General features: G+C 38.6%; 1 protein-coding gene across 2 annotated transcripts; it reads right to left on the bottom strand.

The window, feature by feature from the left end:
- Positions 1-26,117, bottom strand: ETF1 (eukaryotic translation termination factor 1). 2 transcript variants are annotated; one of them, XM_016160608.2, is made up of 11 exons: positions 25,971-26,117; positions 25,706-25,809; positions 8,824-8,999; positions 8,291-8,430; positions 5,817-5,955; positions 5,314-5,504; positions 4,696-4,825; positions 3,983-4,138; positions 3,513-3,577; positions 2,584-2,731; positions 1-2,317 (listed from the first exon to the last, which is right to left on the bottom strand). In XM_016160608.2, exons 2-11 carry the CDS (start codon positions 25,789-25,791, stop codon positions 2,235-2,237), a joined length of 1,314 nt encoding a protein of 437 aa, XP_016016094.1. In that variant the 5' UTR covers positions 25,792-25,809; positions 25,971-26,117; the 3' UTR covers positions 1-2,234. The 2 variants fall into 2 exon arrangements, with proteins under 2 accessions (XP_016016094.1, XP_016016095.1); XM_016160609.2 differs by lacking the exons at positions 25,706-25,809; positions 25,971-26,117 and adding an exon at positions 25,400-25,642.

The following is a 26,117-nucleotide window of genomic DNA, read 5'->3' as shown; positions in this document are numbered from 1 at the left end:
TATTCTTAAATATGGTTTAATACTCTTCTCCATTTCTGTATATCACAACACCAAGATTTCGCTGCTTAGGATCTCTCTGTAGAGGCTATAGAGAATGCAAAGGCTACGGTTTTCACCCCCTCTTATTTATGTGTTTGTATGTGTAAGTGTAATACATATCAGTATATATTGATACACACATCAATATATAATGCAATATATATCACCGAAGAGAACACATTGATTAAAGAAATACAAAAATTTGGCATCATTTCCAAACTTAAATAGTAAAAATAAAAACTACAAAAGGAGCTGCATACCCTAAATGTATCATGTGAAACAAACATATTTAAAAATGTAAATTTACATCCAATTTCTCTGGTCTTGTCATATCACATTAGACCCATTTACAATGGCAAAACCCTAAGGTACTGCTGCGAAGAGAGCATGTTTTTGCTCGCTCTTGGGTGTTCTGCAAACAAACAGCAGAGCCCAAAGCAAAAGCCTGTTCCAGTGAAGCCTCCCGCGCTGGTGAATACCAAAGAACTGACTCTTCTCATTGGGGGTTGAGACATCAGGTTACACATCCACAGTCATTTGGACCTCAGAATACAGTGTGAGAACCAGAAACTTTACATTTAAGACATACTCCCTTCATTCAAGTGAAACAGGATTATTGGAACGATAGGCAGGTCTGCAACCTGGGAACAAGGAGCTGGTTCAGACCAATAAAGCTACGAGTGACTGAGTCAAGTCAGTGAAGAACAGCAGTCAGGCACTAAAGTGTTGAAGTACCCAATTTGAAAATCAAATGCACCCCACTACCCTATCAGTGTGGGGGGGTGATACCAATTGACTTTTAAAACCTTTAGTCCTTCAAAGTCCATTTGGTATACGTTTTTTCCATTGCTACCACTGGGCACATCCTACACACTTTGTTTATTGTCACCACCTCGGGCACGCCATGACTTTGCATGTTAGCTGGGGTCAAGTCCGACTCACAGCTCAGCTGTGAAGTATGAGCTTCAGGTTTTCAGGCCCACTTTTGGATCCAACATGGTTAAGTCCTTGGTGCCAGAAGCTGTGTCCCATCCCTTCCCACCCCTGCCCTTCCCACCCGCCTCCCATACTTTCTCCTATGAGAGGTGCTTGCAAGTCCCGTATTTGAAACAGATGCTCTAACCCCACCAGGAGGTCAGGGGCTTATAATTACATGCACAGTCATACGTGTCTTTTCTGTCGTTCCTGTGAAAAACCTTGCAGTTCATTTTTTTTTTAATAAATCAAAACATTCACATAATCTCATGCCATCCAACACAAGGAAAACACGACCACCTCCCTTAGACCAAGGATAGACCCAAGCAAAATAAAATATTCTTTAAATTTCTTTGCTTCCACTTATATTGCATGTTTTATTTCTCCCAATCCCAGCAATAGCACAGAAGCCCCATATCCATCCCAAACTGGTTTTTAGTAGGCTAAGACTGTGAGAACCCTTGTCAAAGCAGCTGATGCTAAGGGCTCCCAAAACCTGGGCACAAATGCGCCTGCAAAACAGGTGGAAGGAAACGGTGCACTGGCCCAAATGCTTCATGTTGTCAGTTTGACGCTGCAATGCAATTTGCATCCTTGAAACTGACAGTCTGTAGGGGCACGGGTAGTGTGAGGGAGTGAAGTTGAAATTGCCTATTAGTTCACCCTTTCAACATTAAACAAGAGACCAAGAGAGAAATGGTTCCAACATTTCACCACGTGTATTTCTTCTTATGCAGTCTAAGCTGAGAATGCCATGTAAATGGGTCACTGCGAAATGCAGCAATTTAATTTTTCTCCAATCAAAATAAGAAACAAACCAGTATGATCTCATTTCTATTAACTTTTGAAGGTTTACAGCAGTTAAAGTATTTTTGCTTCTATGTATGAAGGTTAAAAAAATCATTTTTTTTTCCATAAAATACAAGAGCAACCAATTTCACCATCGAGTAAAAGTAAAAACTGGGATTCTTGTTTAAATTAGTCCAAAGTGGCATTTAGGAACTTAGTTGTAGGCTGCTGCGCTGACACCATGACAAACCAAAGTGTAGGGTTGGGTCTGGTTTTGTTTCGGTTTTCTTTTCAATATCCAATGCTCATGGATTAAGTTCTGGAAATGTTCCAATTGTAAGGCAGGGATCTGTTTGGATTCCACCACGGGTATGCTCCTTGGGTTGGATGCTGGAGGGTGAGGCACATTTTGCCGGACCCATGTCGACTACCTAGTAGTCATCAAGGTCAAAAAATTCATCGTCTCCTCCTTGGTATTCCATTCCCTGGAAATCTACTCGGTACCGCAAGATACCTGGGGACAAACCAAAGAGTAAATCATCTGAGTTCACAGGATGGGGAGGGTTCACTCTAATAAGAAAAGCCCAATTCCCTTGCAGAATTATAGAAAGCAAAGAGGTGATGATTAAAAATGGTTCTAACCTAGGAACCTGCAGCTATGTGCTGCCTCCGTGGATGAGATGAGCACATCTAACCTGAAGTTAACTATTTTGTAATGTACAGGAAAGGCCTTGGTCTGAGACCCTGGCTTTAAGTTTAGTTTTCTAATTGGCTACTCACCTCCAATTCCACCAAATCCTTTCACAAACTGGGATCCTTCTTGTGACTTATCTGTGACAATTTCCAATGTAGCTCCAAATTTTTTATAGTTGTTAGCAAACCATTCCAGCAGGGGCATGCTCTCAATTAGTTCATGTTCCTGTCCTGTCTTCAGGGGTGACCATGAGATACAGAAACAATGGGATGAGGATATATCAATACTCAGTGACCCTTGCCCCACCACCCACCACCATTCTCCCTCTCATGATGTGTATGTGTGTAAAACTCTCTAAGTGAATTCTGGTTTCTGATGACATAATTGTGATAGCACAGAAATTCTGAATATTTCAAACAACATTCCTCTGCAGGCTCAAGCCTCAGTAATGAAATTTCAACACACACTTAGCAGTTTTTCAACTTATGGTTCCTGTTGTTGTCTCAAGAAGTCAGGCTGCTGTGAACTGTCTCTAGGCAGCACTCATTCAACAGCCCAGAAGAGACATGCCAGAACTGCTTTTTGGAGCAGCCTCATGAAAAATCAAGTCCTTTATCTCAGAATTTGAGGAAGCTACTACTTAAAGGGATCTGTGCTGGGCACGTAGCACCTTAAGCTGTGGTGATGCATTTACACCAAACCTGCAAAAGAGCTGATACAGAAAGTGAAGAAAGCACAGGTTTCACAGTGCAGATGATGCACTATTCAGTTAAATCTTCCTCTACTATTTCGAGGATAAGAACGTTTAACTACTTTAAAAATAAGGAACTACAGTTCCTCCTTCTTTGGTATCAGACTAGTATGTGGCAGATAGGAGCTGAGCACCTCCTGTTGTCCCTAATTGACAAGTATGAGGTCTGGTTTCCCAAGGCAGATACTCTACGTTGCCAGTGCTCTAACATATGGATTTATCTTTCCTTACATGTATCACCAAGCCAAGAAAACGATCACATACCTCTTTGTCTGTGAAATGAGATTTATCCTTCTCTTGTTCTGGAGTTAGATAGAGAATTTTCTCCTCTGTAGTATTGGGGGAAAAAAATGTGTTAACCTGTTTCTCATATACTAACAGGTCTAAGTCCCATGAGATGAGTTAGGTTAGATGAAAGGGCTCCTGAACTAATTCTATCAACCTTTTCATAAGATTATTTATCTGCATGCACTGAGAGCCTCTGGGTACATTGCTCCTATCGTAAGGAAACACCAAAGACATTTAAGACAGTCCTTGTTCTCAGAAAACAGCAATCTTAAGTAAACATTTATCAGTTTAAGCAGAAAAATCTATGCAGGAATATGCTACAGAATGAGAGATAAGAACAAGGTGCAGATCTGCTTTCTAACTGCTCCTTTCCAAAAGCTCCACCCCAGGATTCTTGAATACATAGGTCAATAACAAATAGCAATCTTATTTTCTAATTCTCATACCTTCTGTGCCTTGGCAATGAAGAACATATCTCATTATATCCAGATTTTCATAGACTATTAGAATCTCTACAGCTCCCATTTCTAAAGCCTTTAGTGTATCTTCAACTCCAAAACAGTACTTGCCCGTGTCCTGGCTGATTTCATCAAAGTATCGTCCTGTGATTAGGGACAGGTCAATAAGGACATATATTAAAGTTTCCTTTGTAGACACAGACCCTCTTACACTCAAAGTCATAGAGAGGGGGAGGGAAAAAAAACAATTTAAAAGTAAGTGCCAAAAGTCACTGAGAAATACCATTAGTTGAAGCTGCAGAAATTGACTCTCAAGAGGTAACACTTGAGCCAAACATAGAACCATTTGTAAATGTGTGTGTGCTCAGTTAAATCTGAAACAAACCCAAATGGCTACCACACTAGTCTTTAATTCTGGCTTTCTCTCTTTAATTCATCACTCTGTTACAAGGATAATTAATATGGGAAATAAAACTAAAGTTTGGTTCCTATTGCCAAAGGGTAAAAACGGTGGAAAGACAAACATGGTTTATTAGACCTAATGACTAAGAAAGATTGAAAATGATTCCACTGAAGATCTTAATATAAATGTTAATCCTTCCTCATTTACCTTTTGAGTGTCTTGTTTGATATATACAATCATGTACATACATGTATACATATAAAAACATTTCACATAATAAGTTATATTTCACTGATACCTATTAATTTCTTCTCTTGAATGAATTTCACGTTGGAGAGGACTTCAGTAGATAACTCAATAGCTTGGTTGAATCCATTTTCACCACCATAAGATATATCAACTAATTTTAAAACTTTTGATTGCAACCTCTGACACAATTAAAAAAAAAAAAAACATAATCAGTACATCAAAACACCATTACCAAAACCCACTCCCTCTTATGACATGCAAAAGTCAGCAATGTGATCGATGATGTCTAAAAAAGAAGAATATGGGGAAAGGGCTCGATTTATTCATTAGCAAGTCTCAGTAAGCAATACTGGCAGGGTAAACTTCCCCAGCCAATCACTGTACATTTTCTATTAGAGTATATAAGAGGCTAACAACATTAAACACAAACAAAATAAGTTTCTTGTGGAGAAAAGGGAGAACTGCTGCTTCTTGCCATATAAGGTGATAGAGTACAAAATAGCTTTTATAGCCAAGCCCATGTTCAACAAAAAGATCTTTCTACATTAAATGACAATTCAGAGCTGGGTTTTTTAATCTGGAATACATCACTGTAAAAGTGGACTCTCAGAGGACTCTCTATTCCCAGTAAGAAAATTACATAATAGAACCTCTACTTCTCACTTACCTGATCAAACATATCAGATTGACTTAGTTCAGTTTTAAAGTCAGCTGATCCAGCTAAAACGAGACCAGCCACATTCACTTTGTCCCCAGAAATAAAAAGCTGCACAGCAGTCTCAGCTACTTTCCGAACATAGTTATGTCGCTTTTCCATTCTTAAACGGGCAAAACGCAACGCTGACTGACCTCCTCTACCTTTGACAAAAAAGTGGCAAGAAGAAAAAGTCAATTATTAAGAAGTACAAGATGCCCTGCTGAGTAACTAAATAATCATGCTATTACCCAAGAAAAGGACAGAGAAAAATCACTATTCCCTTAACTAAATGTTTAGCATATACCTTTACTTGTTTTCAGAGAGTGACTACTAATTCTCTTGTTGAGAGAAGAGCCATAAGCACCACTAAGTCATAAGTCATTTCATGATGCTTCTCCCATCACCTGGATTTACTATTTGTTTCCTTACTGCTAGCACAAAGCAAATGGGCTCATGTTCTCTTCCTATATTACCATGTTTCTTTGGGAGATCCACAGTGAATTTGTGCAGGACTTCTCTTGTGTTTCCTTGGAGTGTGCCAAAAAGTGCACCACTACCATCTATTACAATGAAGCCAAACTTGCTATCATCCGAAAGTAGTGCTGTAAGAGCCTGAAAAGCAAACGCAAGTACCATACAATAAATCCCAAAGCTTTGATAGGGTCAAGACAAAATCCGAAAGGACGTAAACAAGCCCTTTCACCCCATTCAGAATGGTATGAATACTACAGAAAAAACCATTTTATGGAGTAATTTATAGACTTCAGCTATAAATATGTAACCCACACAGACAAATTTGAATTCCTGATGCAGGAGAAAACCAATGATATGGATGTTAAGCCTTTCAACAAATCTGACCCAGGCACATGATTATGAAGCCCACAAAGAGTTTTAGGGCTCAAATTCTTCCTAGTGTTTGATCTGATTTAGACTGAGGGTAGTCTACGGAACATAGAAATCACATTAAGTTTAACCTCTAAAAGTTGACTTTCTGTTATTATTAATAACCTGGCATTAATAGGCAATATTCATTATAGAAAACAATGTCTTGTAAATCAACTCTAGAGTAGGAGTAAATAAGAACACCCAGAAAGTCTATAAAAAGATCTTCTAGTGTTGAAATGTTTCATTTAACTCCTTTGTCTGTCTTAATCATTATTATTGACATCAAGATATAAAACTCAATTTTATTTTAAAGGTAACACGACTAATGATTCTGAGTTATTATAGGGGAAAACCCTCCTTCTGGGTTAGCGCTACATCCCTATATTTCTGTCTCCTGAAAGCAAATATTTAGTCCTGAAATTCATAGAGATGGGCGAGAGTTTTCATGATGGAGTTTGAAAACTACAGGCTTGGTAGATGACTAACTTGCTAGGTAGTAGCTTGTTTAGAGCTAAGAATTATCCATTCCATTTTAACTAAGGAAAAAAAAATAGGCCCTTCAGAATTGACTAGAAAGCAGATTAATTACTAAGAATCAATCTTCAACCAAACCATGCTTGATAAATAGCATTAAGAAATACTGACATGTTAAAAATTTTGCTTTACTGAAATAATTTGTTAGGTAGCTTGATTTAGTTTTTCAACAAGACTGCTCTGCTCATCAGGAAATAGACATATCCCTCATGAGAATGTATAATTATACTTATTAAAAAGGACAGATTGTGTTGTGCAGTATGCTACATTCATATCTAATTATTGACATATCGACTGAAGTGAAAATAAACAAAGGCAACAATAAATGGTACCTTGGAAGGGGAGTTAAGGTTTAGAAAAAACAATGAGGCTAACTTAATAAGTAAGCTAAAGCTAGAGAGTACCAGGTACTATTTAAGTTAACAAAATTCAAAACATGCTTTCGTCAAATCAGATCCAGGTAAGGGGGGATAGGGTGTGGCTAAGAGCCTCCCCAATGAAGCCTTTGCCAGAAGAAGGCCGTGACAGCCAAGAGAAGAACCATCTCGACCATCTTTGCAACTGACCAGGACCCAACTGGAATTGGACTTCTTGTCATGTTAGCAAAAACCATCCATTGTAAACTGTGTCGACAAATGTCAGTTCTAATTCTACTGTAGAGATTTTTCCCTAGGTCGATGAAAGGCAAGAGACTGAACCAGAAGCCAGCCATGAATTCCTGATTGTTCTACTGTTGACTGATTTAGGTCACTCTAATGAGGTTTCCTTTCCACCCTTAAAGTTATCCTATGGCAGCTCTGTCACTCAAAAGTTTCATGGGGGAAAAAAAAGCTCTTATAGTCCTGCTACTGAAGATTTTATAAGTTGTGAGCATGAAAACGAGGGTTTAAAGATTATAGGCAAGTACCATGGGTATGTAGGGAGAAATAGGGAGCAGTTAGCCAATTATTTCTTCAAACCCAGCTTAGCCCTTTCCTCAAACATGCTGAATGATTATGTCATTCAGAATGTCATTCTGGAAATTCCTCAAAAGGTTAAACATGCAGTTACCGTAGAATCCAGAAATTCCACTCCTAGGTATATATACCCCCAATGAAAACATATGGTCAAACAAAAACTTGTACATGTATGTTCAAAGCAGCGTTATTCATAACATCCAAACAGCGGAAACAACACAAATGTCTACCAACTGATTAACTGGTAAATAAAATGTGGCACATCCATGATTAGATAAAATAAAATGTGGCAAATATTATTTGGTAATAAAAAGGGATGAAGTACTGATACACACCATAATACAGATGAACCTTAAAAACATAATGCTAAGTGAAAGAAGGCAGTCACGAAAGCCCACAAATTGAATGAGTCCATTTATATGAAATGCCTAGCGTAAGCAAATCTACAGACAGAAAATAGATTAGGGAAAGCCTAGAGCTGAGGAATCTTGGAATGGGAATGGGAGTGATTGTTAATAGGTACGGGGTTTCTTTCTGGGGTGATAAAAATATTCTGTGCTTGAACTGCTTACCTCTGTATGGAATTTGTTGTCACACAAATACAATGATGTATTAATTGGTTTGAAAGGTTCAAAGTCAATGTTGACTTTCTTTTCCTTTCCTTCTTCTGTTACAATTGTACCACAGTAAACAACCAGGCCATTTGGAGGTACTGCAAAAAACATGAACAATTTCTATACTTAAATACACAGCTAATTTTCCCCAATTGATAGGAAACACTCCTACAGCCTACTGTACCAGACCCTTTACTTATAATTTAAACAAGCAGAAATATCTATAAATCTCTCAAGCAGAATTCTCTCCTTAGTTTTGAAGATTACTCTTGAAATGTTTTAAAGAAGATTTATTCCTTTAAGTACAGTAAATGCTACTTAACTTTCAAATCAACAACAACAAAAGGTTAAATTCACAAGACCACAGAGACACTGCTGAGGGCTGGCTAAAGGGGGATACCAGTGACCAAAATCACCACAGCAGGCTCAAAGTGGAAAATATAACCAAGATAAACAAAGTAGAGGAGGAAAATGATCAGGCTCCAGATTACCTTTGTTATAAAGTTTGAGTCTTTGTTGTACAGATGTAATGGCTCCCAGGACTGAAAGGCGGTTTACTCGTGACTTAATGTTAGATGCAGTTCCAAACTCGTCTGCTAACATTTTTGCCACTCGTGAAATCTGGTCTTTGGGAGGAATGATCAATGATATCATGCTTGTGCCATTGCTGTGGAAGAAAGAATAACATTAGAGGTTCATGCACCACATAAGAGTTTAAAATCATGCAAATCATTAGTAAAGAGAGCTAGAGTGAGATGCCCCTAAAATAGTGATTCTGAAATAGATCATTCTCAAAGTGATTAGGAAGGTAAAGACTATACCGGTGTAATCAAAGTATTTCCAGAGCTAGGAATAGTGTTCAGAATATGGTAGGTGTTTGATTATTAGAATAAATATGTAAAGAAGTAAGGCATTTTAAGGGATACTTGGGAAACACCTCATTCCCCAAGGACACAGAATAGCTTTGATAAAGGAGTGACAACAGGCTAGAATTTGACAGTCCATGGCAGACGCTTGGAATCTGGTGGCTCTTCTTCCAGTGCGAGATGCCATCATAGGATGATTGCAGCAAGTCTTTCCAAAGTCTAGATGAAAATACCAACTTAATATCATCCTGTTCTCTCCCCTTTTTCTTTAAATTCCAGGCTCACCTTGAAAATTTATAATCACTAATTTAGCATCCCAAATATCCTGATAATGGGACAAGAGAGTCTTGGAATTCACATAAATATTCCAGGTAGGAAAAATCTCACATACGCGCTCTCTCCCCTCCCAACAAACCAACCAAAAAATGCATTTATTTATCTCTACATGTATTTTGTATATTAATCGCTTTCGAGTTTGAATAAAAACAGCAATTCACTGAGAGTCTGGTGAACTCTGGGTACCCAAACAAATTTAAGTTTCTTGAGTTAAAAGCCAGGACCAGGGGGTGGCTCCATAATGTAGTGGTTAGCATGTCTGCTTTATATGCAGAAGGTCCTAGGGTTTGTGCCCTAGGTGGAGCCACAGACCATACCCCAGGTGCTCCAGGCTCCCCAAGTGTACCAGGGGTGCCATGCCCCGGGTGTATGCCATGCATGAGCTTGTGGGAGGAGATGCCCTGCCTTCAAAGATTTGGTTCTTAAGGGGAAACGGCAACATCCAAGGTCAGGGGTGGAAGTGGAAGGAATTAAAAAGGAAAAGAAAAAATAAAAAAAGCCAGGACCAAACTTTGAACTACTGAGGACACCACCAAGGCCCTGCCACACGGATAGTCTCTTTTGAGCAGCCAGCAACCTAACTTCAATACTGATGCCAGTAACATATCTTTTTAACTTACACATCCTCGAAAAATTTATTAGCATCATCAGTTAAGAAATACCTCATTTTAATTATTCCTAGTTCTACTTAAAGCAAATATAAACTACATTATCAAAACACATCAACTAATCACTAATCATTAGGGCCATGCAAATCAAAACACAACCATTTCACACCTATTAAGATGTCCATTATAAAAAAAATAATAAGTGTTTGCAAGGGTGATGTTAAATGGTACAGCCATTATGAATAACAGCACAACAGTTCCTCAACTAATTCAACACAGAATTAGTTTATGATCTAGCAATTTCACTTCTTGTTATATGCCCCAAAGAGTAAAAGCCAGGAAACAAGCAGATAACTTGCTAATGTTCATGGCAACAACACTCACAATAATTAAAAAGGTGGAAACAACTCAAATGTCCATTGATGAAAAATAATGTGGCATATAGACACAGTGGAGTATTATTCAACATTAAAGGAAATTCTGACACATGCTACAAATATGAGCCTTGAACAAATTACGGTAAAATAAATAAGCTAGTTGTAAAGAGAAAAATATTGTGATTCCACTTATATGAGGTATCCAGAGTAGTCAATTTCATAGAGAAAGAAAGAATGGTGGTTGCAGTGGCTGGGAGGAAGGGGAAATAGGGCATTTGTCAACAAGCATACAATTTCGATTTTACAAGATGAAGAGAGTTCTGGGTATTGGTTGCACAACAGCGTAAATGTGCTGAATACTATTAAACTGTATACTTAAAATGGTTAAGATGGTAAATTTTATGTTGTATATATTTTGACACATATGAAAGTTTTTTAAAAAAATAAACTATTTAGCCCATTTATATGTTTAAAAAAATTTGAAACGCACTTCCTTTAAAACAGTTCTCAAATTTGGCAGCACATTAAAATCACCTACGGAGTTCGCTCTAGGTTGTTTCCTTTTCAAAAAAGATTCCTGTTAACTCGCATTCCTTAAGGTACTATTTATCATCTCTGACTCTCTTCTTAGTTTAGACAATGCAAATGTAATAAACTCTAATTAACACCCAAATAGCACTAAAAATTATTTAAAAGATTATCTAGATTAAGTGGATTTCATCAAAATTAAAAACTTGTGCTTTAAAGGACATTCAAGAAATTGAAAAGACAACTCACAGAATATGAGAAAATATCTGCAAATCATATGTCTGAAAAGGGACATATCTAGAATATGTAAGTAACTCTTACAACCCAACAACAAAAAGACAACTGACATAAAAAACGGGCAAAAGACTTCAATAGGCATTTTTCCAAGATATATAGATAGAATGTAGAGAAACTGAAACCCTTATTCAATGCTGTTGGGAATCAAAACAGTACAGTACTTTGGAAAGGTCTGGCGTTTCCTCAAAAAGTTAAGTTACCACAAGATCCACCCATTCCACTCCTAAAAACTTGTACACACAAGCACTTGGGTTCACTGAGGCATTATTTGTAACAGAAAAAAGTTAAGGGGAAAAAAATCTATGTTTGACTAATGTATTGATAAACTACATAGTATATTTATACAATCAAATACTATTCAGCAATAAAAGGAAAAAAGTATTCACAAAAGACCACATATTTTATGGGTCCATTTATGTGAAATGTTCAGGACAGGCAACTGAGATCCAGAGAAAGAAGAGTTAATTGCTAAGGTGGAATGGGGGATGACTGGTTGACTGGTACTGGTATGTACCTGGGGGGGCAGGACGCCCCCCCGCGGTTCTTTTCGGTTCTTCTCTTTTCTTCGATTCCTTCCTTCCTTCCTTCCTTCCTTCCTTCCTTCCTTCCTTCCTTCCTTCCTTCCTTCCTTCCTTCCTTCCTTCCTTCCTTTCTTCCTTCCCCTCCCTTCTCCCCCTCTCTCCCCCTCCCTCCCCCTCTCTCTCTCCCTCCCTCCCTCCCTCCCTCCCTTCCTTCCTTCCTTCCTTTTTTAAGGCCTACCGCACCTGATATTCCTAGGTGGTCTCTCATCCAAGTACTAACCAGGCCCAATCCTGCTTAGCTTCTGAGATCAGATGAGATGGTGTGGGGAGTGGGTTTCTTTTTGGGCTGATGAAAATGTTTTAAAATTATATAGTGTGATTATTGCGCAATTCTGAAAATCAACAAGAACAGTGAATTGTACACTTTAAAAGGGGGGTAAGTTTTATAGTATGTAAACTATATCTCAATGAAGCTGTTACTAAAATATCTATGGAAAAGACTCAGTACATAATAGGATACTTCCTTTTAAGGTCTCCGGGTCTCTTAATCTAACAGCTTACTGGAAAAGCCAAAGAATGATTTTTCTTAAGAAATGTTAATTTATGTTTACTAAATTAAATTTTTTGTTTAAAAACTAAATGATAAATTTTATAAGAACAAGTGGCAATATGAAAAGAATCAAATCTACACCGCAAATATATATAGGAAATTAAAAGTCCTAAATTTGCCCTGACCAGCTCTAACGGCTGGCTTTCTTACAAGACCTACAGTATAAACTGAGTCAACTAATATTTTGAAGGTAAAAGTTGATCTGATATAAGCCAAAGCATATTAAAAATCTGATGTAATTAAAAAAAATGTTTCTACTTGATACTTAATGAGCTTGTAAGAAAGCTACTTCCTGAGATTCTTACAGATCATGTCCTTAGAGGCTATGACAAGTTTAATCATTGTAAATATTAGTGTCACAGGGAAACAAATGACTGCTTTCTTTAGGTAAACTGGGAAAACTGCCCTGAATGCCATGTCTAAACTTTGCACTAATTACTGAGCTTGCGTAATTTCACAGTAGTCAAACACACTGATTTTAGCAGAACTGCAAATATCCAATGTCCAGTGGAAGCAGGCAAGAAAAAGAAATCAGAAAGATGGATACAACCTCAAATCAAATGGGCTTTTGTGACCGGGTGACTAATAAGAGAGAAGCAAAGAGTCACAGTCAGGGGAGCAAAAATTACAGAAAACCCCTATATTAGCTTTGTAACTCCAGGTATATGAAAACTGAACATGTCTGGAAACATCTTCATATAGCAAAATTAATTTGACAAATGTACACCACTGAATTTGTTTCTCTGCAGTATTAGCATTGGAAAGGGACCTCATTTATACAAGATTCGCCTTCTCAAAGTTTTCTCCTAGCAGTAAATTCCACAGATCCTTTTGTCAGACAAGTTTTTTTTTTTTTTTTTTTTTTTGAAGCTGGCTATCTAGCCTTTCCATTATCAAAAGTTACTCTCAGATTGCCAGTTGATGTTATTACAGCTCCCAAACCAGCATTGCTTCTGTTGAGGTTTCTACTCAAAACCTAGAGAGCTGGTCATAACCTTTGTGACACTTTCCCCAATGAACACAAGTTGATTAATTACAGTATGAGGTAAAGCATGGTGTGTGCTCTGCTGCCACCCCACGGATAGGGGAGCAAGTATTCTAGACAAACCAAAGAATCAAGCAGATTTATGATAAGCAGCTTCAGTTGTCATCACACACACAAGCAAAATGATCATAAAACAAAGCTGCTTCCAAGATACACTTCACGGAAAATAAAGTTCCAAAATACCACACATGACCCAGTTATTTCATCTACATAAATGTAATTCCCAATATTCAAATCAGTTAAAACTTCGAATATAGTACTGACAGATCAGAATGATTCAGAACAATCCCTTGCTTGTGTGCGTGTGCACACACTTATATTAAATCATGTGTATTGCTCTCTAAAATGTTTTTCATTTTAATTTTCATAGCGCAACTACATAAAAGGAACTTGGAAAACCAGGACAAGGTGCTCAGAAATCAAATGATCAGACACACACACAATTCTACCTGTGGCCACGGTGCAGTTTCTGAACTAGAAACTGGAAAAAGAATTACCAAATGAAACAAACTAGTTATCTTCTATCACCACAAACAATAACAAAAAACCAAAACAAAACAAAACCCTCTTGAGATCCTATTTTTAAGCAATCAAATGTAATAAACTTTTTCTTGCTAGGCTTTTAAAGAGGAATTTCCAAAAAAGCCTTTCTGATAATTCTTTCTGGAGTAGGTCAAAGAAGAAAGTCATTCCTTAAACAACTTTGCTTTGGGAGGGGCTGGAAACATTGGGCAAGTAAATTTAACTTCAAACATGGTCTAGATCGTAGGTGCCACCTATCTGTCTCTACACAGGCATCATCAACTTATACACATGCATAATATGAAAATATACAAGATGAGGGGGAAAAAGAGGGCAGATAAGTCTGACACAGGGGTTGTCAATTTATGCAAATATATAATATGAAAATACACAAGATGGGGAAAGAGGATGGATCAGTTTGAATAGTGGACTTGACTGGCTTATACTTACTTATAGATGAACAATTCTCAAGAGAGCGTATTTTTCCACCCTAGGGGCTCCTGCAATCTTTAGGGACCAATGGAGTTATTTTTCAAAAGTAGGACTCAGTTTTTAAAAGCGGACTGCTCTGATTTAGGAGTAGTTTCCTAGGAGATGAACTAGCAAACAGGCAATAAATAGGGAGTGGAATGAGGAGGGGCTCCAAGGATAGCAGAATCAAAGGCTCAGATCTCAGGGACTGAACAGGCACCAAACTCCAAAGGATGGAAAATTTGAGGCTAAAGAGGATGTTGGGCAAATTAACCTAGTGAACTCAAAATGCCTGAAGGAAATCCTTAAAGCAAGATAATCAAGTGGAGGACAAAACAAGGACCTTAAAGATAAGCAGCTATTTAATTCCTAGTTCAGATAGGTTAAGAAGATAAGCATTCATTAAGCAACTTTACTGTATAGCCACTAGTTGGACAACCATACACTCACATCCAAGTAACTTCTAGAAGGTACAAAGTAGTGAAGATACATACCTAAGAACAATCTTGTTAGAGGACTCCACTTACACTACCTTCAAAGTTAGTCTTAGCCTCTTGCTCTTTTTGAATTTTGACTAATGTTCAAAAAATTACCTTTCACTAGCTTCCTTTTGTGACTCTCTTTACCCCAGCTAGGGGGAACCTCACATTTCTGAATTCATTTTTATTATAAGACACCTGACTGGTGAAGAGGAAATGAGTATTAAATAAACGTAAGGCTTCTACTTTAGAAATTTAAAGCTACTTTATATTCTCTCTCTTTTTTTTAATCTCGGGTTTAATACAAGCAGATTAAAGTTTTTCCAGGAAAGTTTCCAAACAAAATAAACACTCATTTATCCCCCAGGCAAAGCCAATCAAAGTTGTCTGACCAGTTTGTGTAAACACCAAAACAAAATCAAGGAAGCTGAATATTTCATTTTAAAGTAAGAGTGAACAACTCTCAGAGAAGAAAAATAAAGCTAAGGAGGTGCTCACTATACACATGCAAACTACACCTTTTTAATTTTCATACACTCTTGCTTTCTCACTATATTCCTTTTCCAAAATCAAAGACACTCATTGTAAAGCCAGTGAATTACGAGGTACGCAATGATTCACATGCAGGTTGTAAAAACCGGACAAAGCAAGACACAACATATAACAATGTGCTATGTAATACTTTCGGGGATCTCTGCTCTCACATTCTTTCTTGTTCTCATCATTTTAGGGACACTTTCCTTTATTAAAGAAGGGTTCATCAGTGCTTCCACCCAGAAGACTAACTTCTGAGAAATACAACAGCTGGGAGACAGGAAGAAGTAGTTGTAAATAGACTAAATACGAACAGTAAATAAAACCAGCCAAAACTCAGGAAGGAAAAGAATTTAAAGAAATAGCTGACAGCTTTTCTTTTCCTCTCTCTCAAAGACACTATTAAAGGAAGTCTCTCTCCCTAGGATGGGAGGAGGTTGGGGTGGTAACACCACCCACCCTATCCAAGGTTTCACCGCCCCTGAACACAATGGACAGAAAAACATCTGGTCACTTGAATTGCCAGGGCTGAAAGGTCTCTAAGGAAAAAACTCAAGGTAATCACAGCAAAGCCTGGGCTATGGTATCTGTGTGTGTGTGTGTGTGTGTGTGTGTGTGTGTGTGTAACTTTAGGGCTTTCAGAATTCCAATCTTTGGATACAAGGAGCCTTCTGGTCACTCAAAAGAATGGCACACAAACAAAAAAATCTAGTCACGCTATGAGAACTGCAAATACGTTATGAAAGTCTGTTACCATAAACAATGCTCAAGAACACTTTAGAAATGTAGGAAGAAAAAAATGTGGCCCCACAAGCTCATCCACTACCCATCTGCAGGAGAACCCCAAATCCTTGGAGATCTTTCCAAAAGCAACCAACAAAATCCCCACAAAACAAACTCAGATGGGGGGGGGGACCCTCTCCTTCCTCTATTCTAATTCAATAGGTATCAAATAGGGAAAGTGAGGATGGTAGAAACTGTGAGTAAGAGGGAGTTTCAATTTTCAAATAGACTGATTCAAATAGAATCAGATAAATTCTAAAACATAATTAGGATTGAGAATCAATGCGTCTGACTTGTTTTCTATGCCTTTAAGCAAGATACTCTTGGCCAGCTGAATCAGATTCCATGACCTCACCCCCTGAAACCCACAGAGCTCACTTGCTGCTGCAGGTGAGCTGCTGCTGTCATTTTACCCTCTCAATAACAACCACAGTGAATTGTGATGGCTCAGAGATGTCCAACTTTTTCCAGCCAGAGCGCTCTCCGTATTAAATGCTCTGCCATCTATTTCATCACCTTGACATAAGAGAATTACTTCCAGGTTAGGACCAGGAACATTTTAGAGACTGCCTACTATACTCTCTAGTTGGATTTCCTGTATTCTAATCTTTCATCTGTATCTGATGACACAGTTGTGCACAGGACATACCCTTTTCAAGCTCACAAAGCTGAACTTAATTAAACCTCAAATAATTTCTCGGAGTTGCTAAGCTAGCCGCATTATATGGATCACCAGCTTTTAACAATATACAAAACTAAGTTTAATCTTAGGGACTAAATCAATCTTTTTGATATGGGTTTAATATGGGCACAGCATACAAGGGTAGTTATGAACAAACAAACACAGGTTTTAGAAATAGACAGATTTGAGTTCATGTCCTGTCCTATCTGTGTGACCTAGGGCAAATTACATATATCCCTTTGGGCCTCAATTTCTACTTACTTCACAAGGTCATGAGGATTCTGTAAGATATGTCAAGTGACTCGCAGGGAGAGCAGACAGTGCTTACTAAATGATAACCAGATGGAACACTAGCTCCTTGGGCCCTAACTCCCTGTCCTTCGACAGTTAAGTGAGAAAGAATTAATATCATAGAAGGGGGTAAAAAAGTACTCTTAGATGGTGTTGAAGTTTTATCTGAATCTGAGTAAGTCCAAAGAGAGGTTAAGAGTTGACCTTGTGGGAATGGTGATCACCTTTATTGGATTACAGAACTTGCCAAATCCTCTGACAGAATCAAACCAAAAATGCAGTTCGAAACACTATGGCCAAAGTACTAGAAACTGTTTTGTAATTTATCATAAGGGAGAAACAGAAATTCATCCCCTTCAAAAACTTTAAATAGCTATATAAAGCTTAAATGGCTTTATCCTAAAGCTGTGGCATGGGTTCAGTATTTTTTACATATCCAGAATTAATCACCTCAAATCTCTGACCCGTTTTCTCTTCCACCAAGTATCAAACAGTGAAACACACTGGTTATACTGGAGGTCTATATAAGCTTCTGGAGGGCAAAAATCATTTTAGCACACAGTGGATAATCAAACATGTGATGAATAAATGGTTACTTCCTAACAACAGAAATAGTTTTTGCTATCTACACTCTTCTAAAAACAGACACTGGAAATTTATTCTGAACTAACAAATAAAATACCTATTAAAAATTTGCCAATCTTTGGAGTGGAACTAACTCATGCCTGGAAATAACTAAATGTCCCAGCTTTAGCTTCACTAAAGTTCAAACCATAACAGAATGAACACTTCCTGTCTTCTTTTGCCACCCTCAATTTTGTTCATCCCCAACTTGATCCTCCCCTGCCCACCTCCACGGCCCAATATCATCTCTGATGCAGGTAGATGGATATGACTGCTTTTTATAAAGACCTTATAGAATATCAAACCAGGAGGGAGGATTCTGTCACTGTTTAAAGAAGCTAGACAAAATTACCTGAAACTGGTTTGTGCAAATTGCCTTAAGGTTAGATGCCATCACCAGATGAGAGAAGGACCAAGATCTGAACATACCAAAACATTAAAACATCTTCTACCCTAGAAGACAGAATAATCCGTCCCAAAAATTTTCAGCAAGGTTTAGAAAGGTTCATTTTAGTATTTTATACTCAAAAGCACTAGAATTACTCAGTCATCCAAAACAAAAATGTGAAGTATTACTTTTCTACAACAAGACTTATTTTTTCTTTGAAAAGGTCTAACAACTTCACAGAATTAACCTAGTGGAATATTCCACCAGGGAGAAGTAGAAGCTGGAAAATTTCTCTAGTATTCTCACATCACTGCAAAGCCAGGAGTTATCAATCACAACCAGCATTCCAGGGACTCACTACCGGTGTTCTACATGGGACCCTATAAATCAAAGTCCACCTCCTATCTTTCTTGATCAATATGCAAGTACTTCTCAAATAAAACAAAAGCCAGCTTTCCTGTTAATCATCTTTTGAATACACAAATGAGCTTCTGGGGAGGGATTTAAAAGCAACTATTTCCTTCACCATGGATGCTCATTAAGAATAAACATGTTCACACTCAAAGTCTTCCTAGGATAGATTTGCAAATAGCATGTCTGTTTTTCTTTTATCTTTACTCCTGGATCTCAGCACACCTCCTCCTTCTAGGAAATGGCAAACCTCTTTGGACAAGAGTCTTCCTTTCAGAAGGGAATGGAAAATGTTTCTATTCAGCAGAAGAAATACTAATCAATGAATAAGGCAGTGTGGTATAACAGGATCACAGGCTTTGAAATCAGAAAAGTACAAACAGAATCTAGCACTACCCCTTGCTAGGCTGTGATATTAATCTCTCTGTACTTTTAATTTCCTCATCAATAAAATGGCAATAACAGCTCTCCTCACAGAGCTGTTGAAGAGTCAAAAATATATGTTATTCAACACATCTTTTGAAAATTAGTTTCATTACTTGATTAAAACACATCTCTGCCATGAACCTCTAACCCGGTCTTTCCTGAGGATCCTTCCTTGCTTAAGTGGAGTAGTAAAACCCTAAGATGACAGAAATGGGATAGCCAGAAAGTAAACTTTTTATTTTTTTCAGTAAAAAGCTAATGCTGGAGGTGATAAGGAATTAATATTTGAGGATTAGTACATTTTCATTACTTGCAAACTAGTTTATTTAGGCTGAAAGGCAAACTATGTTGGGACTATATTAAGCACTGTCTTGCCAACTCTACCAAGAAGGAACGTGCGTGCAAATACTCTGCACTGTTTCAATATCCTGACAGCTCACCAACCATCAACCTACACAAAGCTTTTGGCTCTAATTTCAGGCTAACTGGCTTTTAATCAAGAATGAATTTCCATTACTATTTCAAAGTTGTAGATCAGTTTCAGCTCCATTCCACCACTGTATCAAAGAAATTGTTATCAGCCAAATAACACCAATGTTATTCTTTGACACTGTAACATTCTGTGACAACACTTGCCTTGCCTAGGAAATCTGCATGAGTAGTTACAAAATCTGTTTTTTGACAATGCCCAGCTCCTTATTTAAGACCTGAATTATCTGCTACACTACAACCCATTCAACATGTACTGTTATTCTGTACTTACTAATATGGGGCTAGACATGGTTCATTTCATCACTCCAGGGTTTTGTGTCAAATCACATTCTCATTGTATTACACATTTTTTCAAAATGCCTAGTGTTCAACTCACAGATGTTTGATGAAGCTTGTAAGCTGACTAGTTAATAGTAAAAATGAATTTGTGGGCTTCATTTTTCATATACCTAGATGTGAGTTTGGGGGAAAATCTAATTTAGAAGGCCACAGATATTTGGCAGAGAAAGACAACTTTTGTTTTGACTAGAATCATTTTTCTTAAGGAGATCTTATAGGAGCAAATGAAAATGTGAAAACAGAAGAGTTACAAGACCATTATCCCCAAGTTATCTGCATGACAAGAGCGCAATGTCAGGCATATAAAAATGTCAAGTCCTTGAAGTGGACAGGAAGGATGGTGACAAGAGTAAAGACAAAGTATACAATGGATGAAAGCTACATGTCTAAATATTGGTGTTAAGATATAAAACAACTTGGAGAATTAAAAAATAACAAACACATTAACAGTCATAAGGCACCTATTATATACAAATTAAATAGATGAAAAAGGACTGGATTAAAGTAAAGTTTAATGTCTATCAATGTAAAAGAATCAAGTCTGTTTTCATCTTTGTATCTATGAGAATGAGGAAATTATGGCTCTTAATTAAATTCAATTACATTTGAGGGTGAGAATAAAAGCAAAATCATTCTTTTTCTTGACCTTCACCTAGATTCAAAGAAAAAGATACCTGTTCAGAGAAAGTGACAAAAATAAGGAAAGAAATCTCATAATAATTTCCAACCTGATGGAAAGAACCACCTTGAACTTCCCTAATCCCTTCTCCCAAGACAGCAGACTGCTGAAGAATTAAGAGACACCTACGGAATATATCCAAGAAGGTTCTATTCTGAAATCTTTGGAGAATAGGCTGGGCTCAGAAGAAATTTCTGTTGCCCCAAGTTCTCAGTTGGAAAGTTCCAGCAGTGGCTCTAAGTAAGAGGAAAATTTCTGCTGACTTCAAATAGGATTGAAGACCATTTAGCCCTGTTGCAAAACTGACATTTTAAGTTTTCTCATATTCGAACACCTTCCCAGCATAAGGGGCTACACTGAGCACACCCTAATCCCCCAAGCACAAAGAAAAAGGGTCCCACCAGTGTGTGTGGGGAGTAGTGGGGTGGGAGATGGGAACCTATAAACCACATTGCACTGGGCCTTAAATGGTATTCTGATTAGGCACTCTTGCTTACCTAAGAGTGTGTCCAGAGCAAGCCTTCCTTTCCTGGAAGGATAAGTAGATCTGCTATTACAATGAGAAGTCTGTCAAGAGTTGAAATTCAAAGAGAGTAATTGTTCATTAGATTCACGGTGCAGAGAACACCATGCCAGAATACAAGGGCTGTTAGGCCTAGTTCTGAGTTGGGACAGGCAGCCTATGACACTTGGAGTGGACCTAGGAACATTACCACACCCTATCGAATATACTTTTCTCTTCCCCAGCTTCCCTTTACTACCTCATGGGGGGAGGGGGACAGAGAGAAGATGAAAAAATTCCTCTACCACCCTGGTATCAGTTACCATCTTCGTTTAAGGATATAGAGAACTAAAGTAAAAAAAAGTACCTGAGATTCATCGTGTTGAGAACATTCCAAGTATCATTTAAGTAAATGTTCTAAGCAGCAACATATTTCACTTGGGGAAGACGCTCAAACGCATTTAACATACTTTAATTAATTAAAATCATATTAATCGGTCCATATTACATACCTGTCCATATTTGTCTATATTTAAAAAAACCTATTCATTGACCTCGCAAAATTACTCACTTTTAATTCAACACAATGTGACAAATTTCGTAGAAATTAAAATAATCATGTGGTACAGTAAGAAATATATTTGGTCTTTGTCCTCTGCTTTTGACAAGCTCCTAAAACCCTTAGGAGCACATCTGAATTTATGCTAATGAAATGAGGGTGGGGCTATTGGATAGCCTCAGGATGAGGTTAGTGACCAGGAAGACTGTGTTAACCCAGGTAGGAACTTTCGGCTGCATCCAAGGACCTCAGGGAAAGGGGTGTTGCAAGCTGCAAATTAAACTCTATAAATAAACTCCTACACAAGATTTACTGAGCTTCTGGGTTGGTAAACCCAGGTGGTGCACTCCAGTTCCACAGAGGCAGAGGGCCTGTACTTGAACCCTCTGGACCTTGCCCTACGTACCTTTCCATCTGGCTGTTCATCTGTATCCTTTGTAATAAACAAGTAAACCTAAGTGTTTCCCTGAGTTCTGAGTCATCATAGCAAATTACTGAAGCCTCAATTTACAGCCTGTTAGTCAGTCAGTAGGGGAGACCCAGACATTGCAAGTAGGGCAGTCTGTGGGACTGAGTCCTCTCCCTTGTGAGATCTGATGCTAATTCCATAGTGTCAGAATTGAATTGTAGGACACTCAGCTGGTATCCCCTATGAACTGGAGAATTGCTTGGTGTAGGGGAAAAAAACCCACAAATCTGGTATCAGAACTATTGAGAGTAAAGAATAGTCCCCCTCCGCCCCCTGAGTTATATTTGGAGGCAGAAAAGAGTCATATATAGCCAAGTACTTTATAATTCTTTCAAAGTCAAGGTATCTACAAGTTATTTTTAACAGAGCAGAAGGCTTTTTAAAAGCCTAAAGACCACTGTAGAAGACCCAAATCATTTATTAACTGATCTTTAAACATGGGTTATCTGAGGCCTCATTATATCTGAAACATACAAGGTTCCTTGCTAAAGATAAGTGAAAAAAATATTCCAACACTCACAGACACAACTTAGCCCAAATTAACCTTGGCTGTTCCTTTGTCACACTCACCACTGTCCTTGGCTAGGACAGGCTCTGGTTATGATTTTATAACCTGAAAACTACAAAGGTTCCAACACTATTTCTGGGACTATTTCTTGCTGGTTCAAAAAAAAATTAGAAAAAACCCTAAAATTTCTCACCTACTATTCACCTGCTTTAGTTCTTTATTCAGAATACCTGCAACTACCATTGTATTCACTTGGCCCTAGTTTCTATTTTGGCTCATGTACACATTTGTCCTTAAGTTAACAGTGGAGAATATACCAGGAGCAATCATAAACTGTGAAGAAACAACGAAACAACCACTAACTTTAAGTGGCACTTATACAAAGCAAAATTGGCTGGTTATTTTATTAGCCCATGCTAACATTCAACCAGGCTTATACGAAACTAAATAGGTATGTTCCACCCAACCTAAGTTATACATGTTATACCCCCTTCAAATCAAACAATTCTATTAATCCGTCACTAAGTTTCACTATCTAATGTTAATAACCATGCTACAACCTCAGTTTTCTCCTGAAACCCAGACTGTGCCCAAAACACCAGCACACAGATTCATTGCCAAGCAGTTTGTCTTTAAAGTCCATTACATTTCTCGCTGAAATATTTTAGCATTATTAGGTAAAGAAGGAAAAAAATTTCTTATTGTACACTATGATAATCTAAAGAGTCTGACTGTAATACAACTCGGCCATGAAAATACAATTTTGCTGTTCCCCAAAATAAACTGGTATGTATTGGGAAGCTGCTGAACTAAACAGAATAAACCTATGACTTGATACCCAGAGATGGCCAAGATTTTAAATTGTCATGAGCTCGAGATGCAACCAAATCCTGAAAAAAAGTAGAACATGATTACCAACCACATTGTTTAGAGGAAGACTTCTCCCCAGCTATTTTAAACAACTTAATCCTGTCTAAAATGTCCAACTAACTCCATCACTTGGAAGAAAAGCTATTTGTTAAGAACTTCTTTTAAACTTTACTGAACTTTGCTAATCAAAGGTGTAAAAACTTCAAGCTTAAAAATTTCAAGTGGCTAGGTAACATGGCTAGGAACAAATTTAAGAATGAACTTCATCAAGCATTAGAAAGGAATGCTGCTACTTATTAAGCAGCGATATTTCTTCCACGGTACTTCACAGCAGGCAAGTACAGTTGTGATTTCATATTCTAGACTTCTTTAGAGGATAAAATGTATGCAAATTGTAATGTGTGAACCTACCTCCAAATTAAGAAAACAAATCTACAGGTCACTTTCAACTTTAAACAAAACTGCAAGAACAGCAATTTATTAAAAAAGCCATACTAAATTGAAGGATTCAAGTAACACAATAGAAGATCTTAGTGAAACAAAAGAACCCAGTTAATTCCTGGTAGTGCACCATAATGGGTCATTACCTATATTACCTTTCTTGTACAGTAGTCTCAAACTTGGGGAATAATTATTCATTCTATCAGGTAGCACAGGACTACCTGTGTTCAAGTTCCTGTAAGATTCTTAAGTCTAAATAGTCTATTAAATACAAAAACAAACCTAAAGAATAAAAAATAAGTTGCTACCTTCAGTTCATGTTAGAGAAAAAGAGCCCAAGTCACTGAAGAGGGCCAAACTTTCAGAACTTCATCCCAAGTAGAACTGTCACTAATTTGTTAAGAACAAAAGACAATCACAAAACAACCAGAATTGTCACTAATTTATTAAAAACAAAAGACAATCACAAAACCAGCCCCTAACTTTGGGCCTTCCATGGAACTAAGCACATCTTTCACAAAACAGTAATAACTCAGAGCTTAATTAATCCTATCATTGCATATATAACAATTAAGAACCAACCTGGGTTAGAAACCAAAATGTTCAATTCCTGGGCTGAAAACAACTTTCATAATGGCCAGAGGCAGGTCGCTCTATTCTAAGAATGCTCAGACAAATATGTAATGTTCCAAATACTTTTTTTGCCACTTCCTACAAGTAAAAAGTTTCCATGAATGGGAAAGAAACAAAATAAGTGAGAAAACAAGAATACTTCTGATACACCTTCCTCAAACGAGTTTTTTTTTTTAATTTAAAAAGCATATAAATCAAACTTAATCTAGCCTACCTGTCTCACAGTGGTTTCGCCTAGAGTTTCTTACCAAAATTTACAAAAGGAGACTCAAAGCCCACCTAATTCAGTTCTGAATTTCAATAAGCATCAGGCATCTCTATCCCCAGAAGTTCCCGAGAAGCTAAAAGGGGTGCTTCCTGTTGCAATTCATATCAACGGCTCCATACTCTGGATTTTTCCTAGATATACAGACATAGATTCGTCAACCAAAACCTCTCCTACACCCCCACCCCGCACACGCTGGCATTTTCAGTTTACAGGTTGATCCTGAAATAGCTAAAAGCAGGAAGCTCCAGAGTGATTGGAGGATTTGGAGGAAGTCATCTTGGGAGAGTTGCAAGACCCAGAGAAATCAAGGGAAGTCAGAAAGAGATCGTCCCTGACCACCTCTCCTTCCTGCTCCATCCAAACCTCACCCACCTTGGAGAAAGATGCCATTTTAATGAGGCCTGGCTAAGGAACGTGAAAGGAGGGGAAAAGAGGAAATCAGGGTAGGGCGTTCGGAAAGGAAGGCCGAGCCCTCCCCCCCAACAGCACCCGAGTTGGGTGGTAGTACCTGGAACTCGACGAGGGACGAGTTGGATTCAAGGGCTTAGAAGGGGTAGGTACAGAAGTAACAGTGGCCTGCCACGAGGGGGTCGAGCGGTCCGAGCCCCGGGAGTGGACCCCTTCGGGTGAAGGACCCCTTCTCCAGCCAACCGCGTTGACCCTCGCCCCTGGGTAGAGGGCAACTATCCAGAGGTCCAGAAGGCGGGAGTTGGCTAGTGCTTGGCTCCCCTCGTCCGGCCATGCGGCGCGGGGGCGGCCATCCTGAGAGGTCCGGGTACCAAGAGGGCACGGGGGGGCCGGACGCAGCGCTCACCCGCGGGCCGCCTCCAAGCTCTTAATGAGCTTCTTGATCTTCCAGATCTCCACGTTCCTATCGGCAGCACTGGGGTCGTCCGCCATCTTCTCGCCTCCTCCTCCCTAGAGCGGCCCGGCGGGGCCCGGAGACACCAAGACCACAGAGTTAGCGCCGCCGCTGGGGCAGAGCGGCCCCCTTCCTTGCCACCCCCGAGAGGCCCTCCTCTTCCCGCTCCGCGCGACCCGCCACGGTGGTCGCTGGCCTTTCCCTACCCCTGCCTTACCTAAGGGCCCAGTCCTGGGCGGCAGTGGCTGCTCCTCCCCGGCGGCGGCTCCGCGGCGGCGGCTCTGACGTAGGACACCGGTTCCCTCTCTCCAGGCAGCTGCATGTGTTGCAATCCGCTCACATGGGGCCTGTGACATCACTTCCT

The sequence above is a fragment of the Rousettus aegyptiacus genome, unplaced genomic scaffold (assembly GCF_014176215.1).
Source record: "Rousettus aegyptiacus isolate mRouAeg1 unplaced genomic scaffold, mRouAeg1.p scaffold_m13_p_7, whole genome shotgun sequence".
In the NCBI taxonomy this organism is placed as follows: Eukaryota; Metazoa; Chordata; class Mammalia; order Chiroptera; family Pteropodidae; genus Rousettus; species Rousettus aegyptiacus.
Note: the sequence above shows the minus strand (reverse complement) of the source record. Positions and strands in the feature narration are given on the sequence as shown.

Bases quoted from the DNA above. Each gene is read 5' to 3' on its own strand.
- ETF1 (XM_016160608.2), bottom strand. From the start codon at position 25,791: ATGGCGGACGACCCCAGTGCTGCCGATAGGAACGTGGAGATCTGGAAG. The intron at 8,431-8,823 runs GTAATCTGGAGC...TGTTTTTTGCAG, and splicing joins ACTCAAACTTTATAACAAAG to TACCTCCAAATGGCCTGGTT. The intron at 5,956-8,290 runs GTAAGCAGTTCA...TTTGCTTTTCAG, and splicing joins ACAACAAATTCCATACAGAG to GCTCTTACAGCACTACTTTC.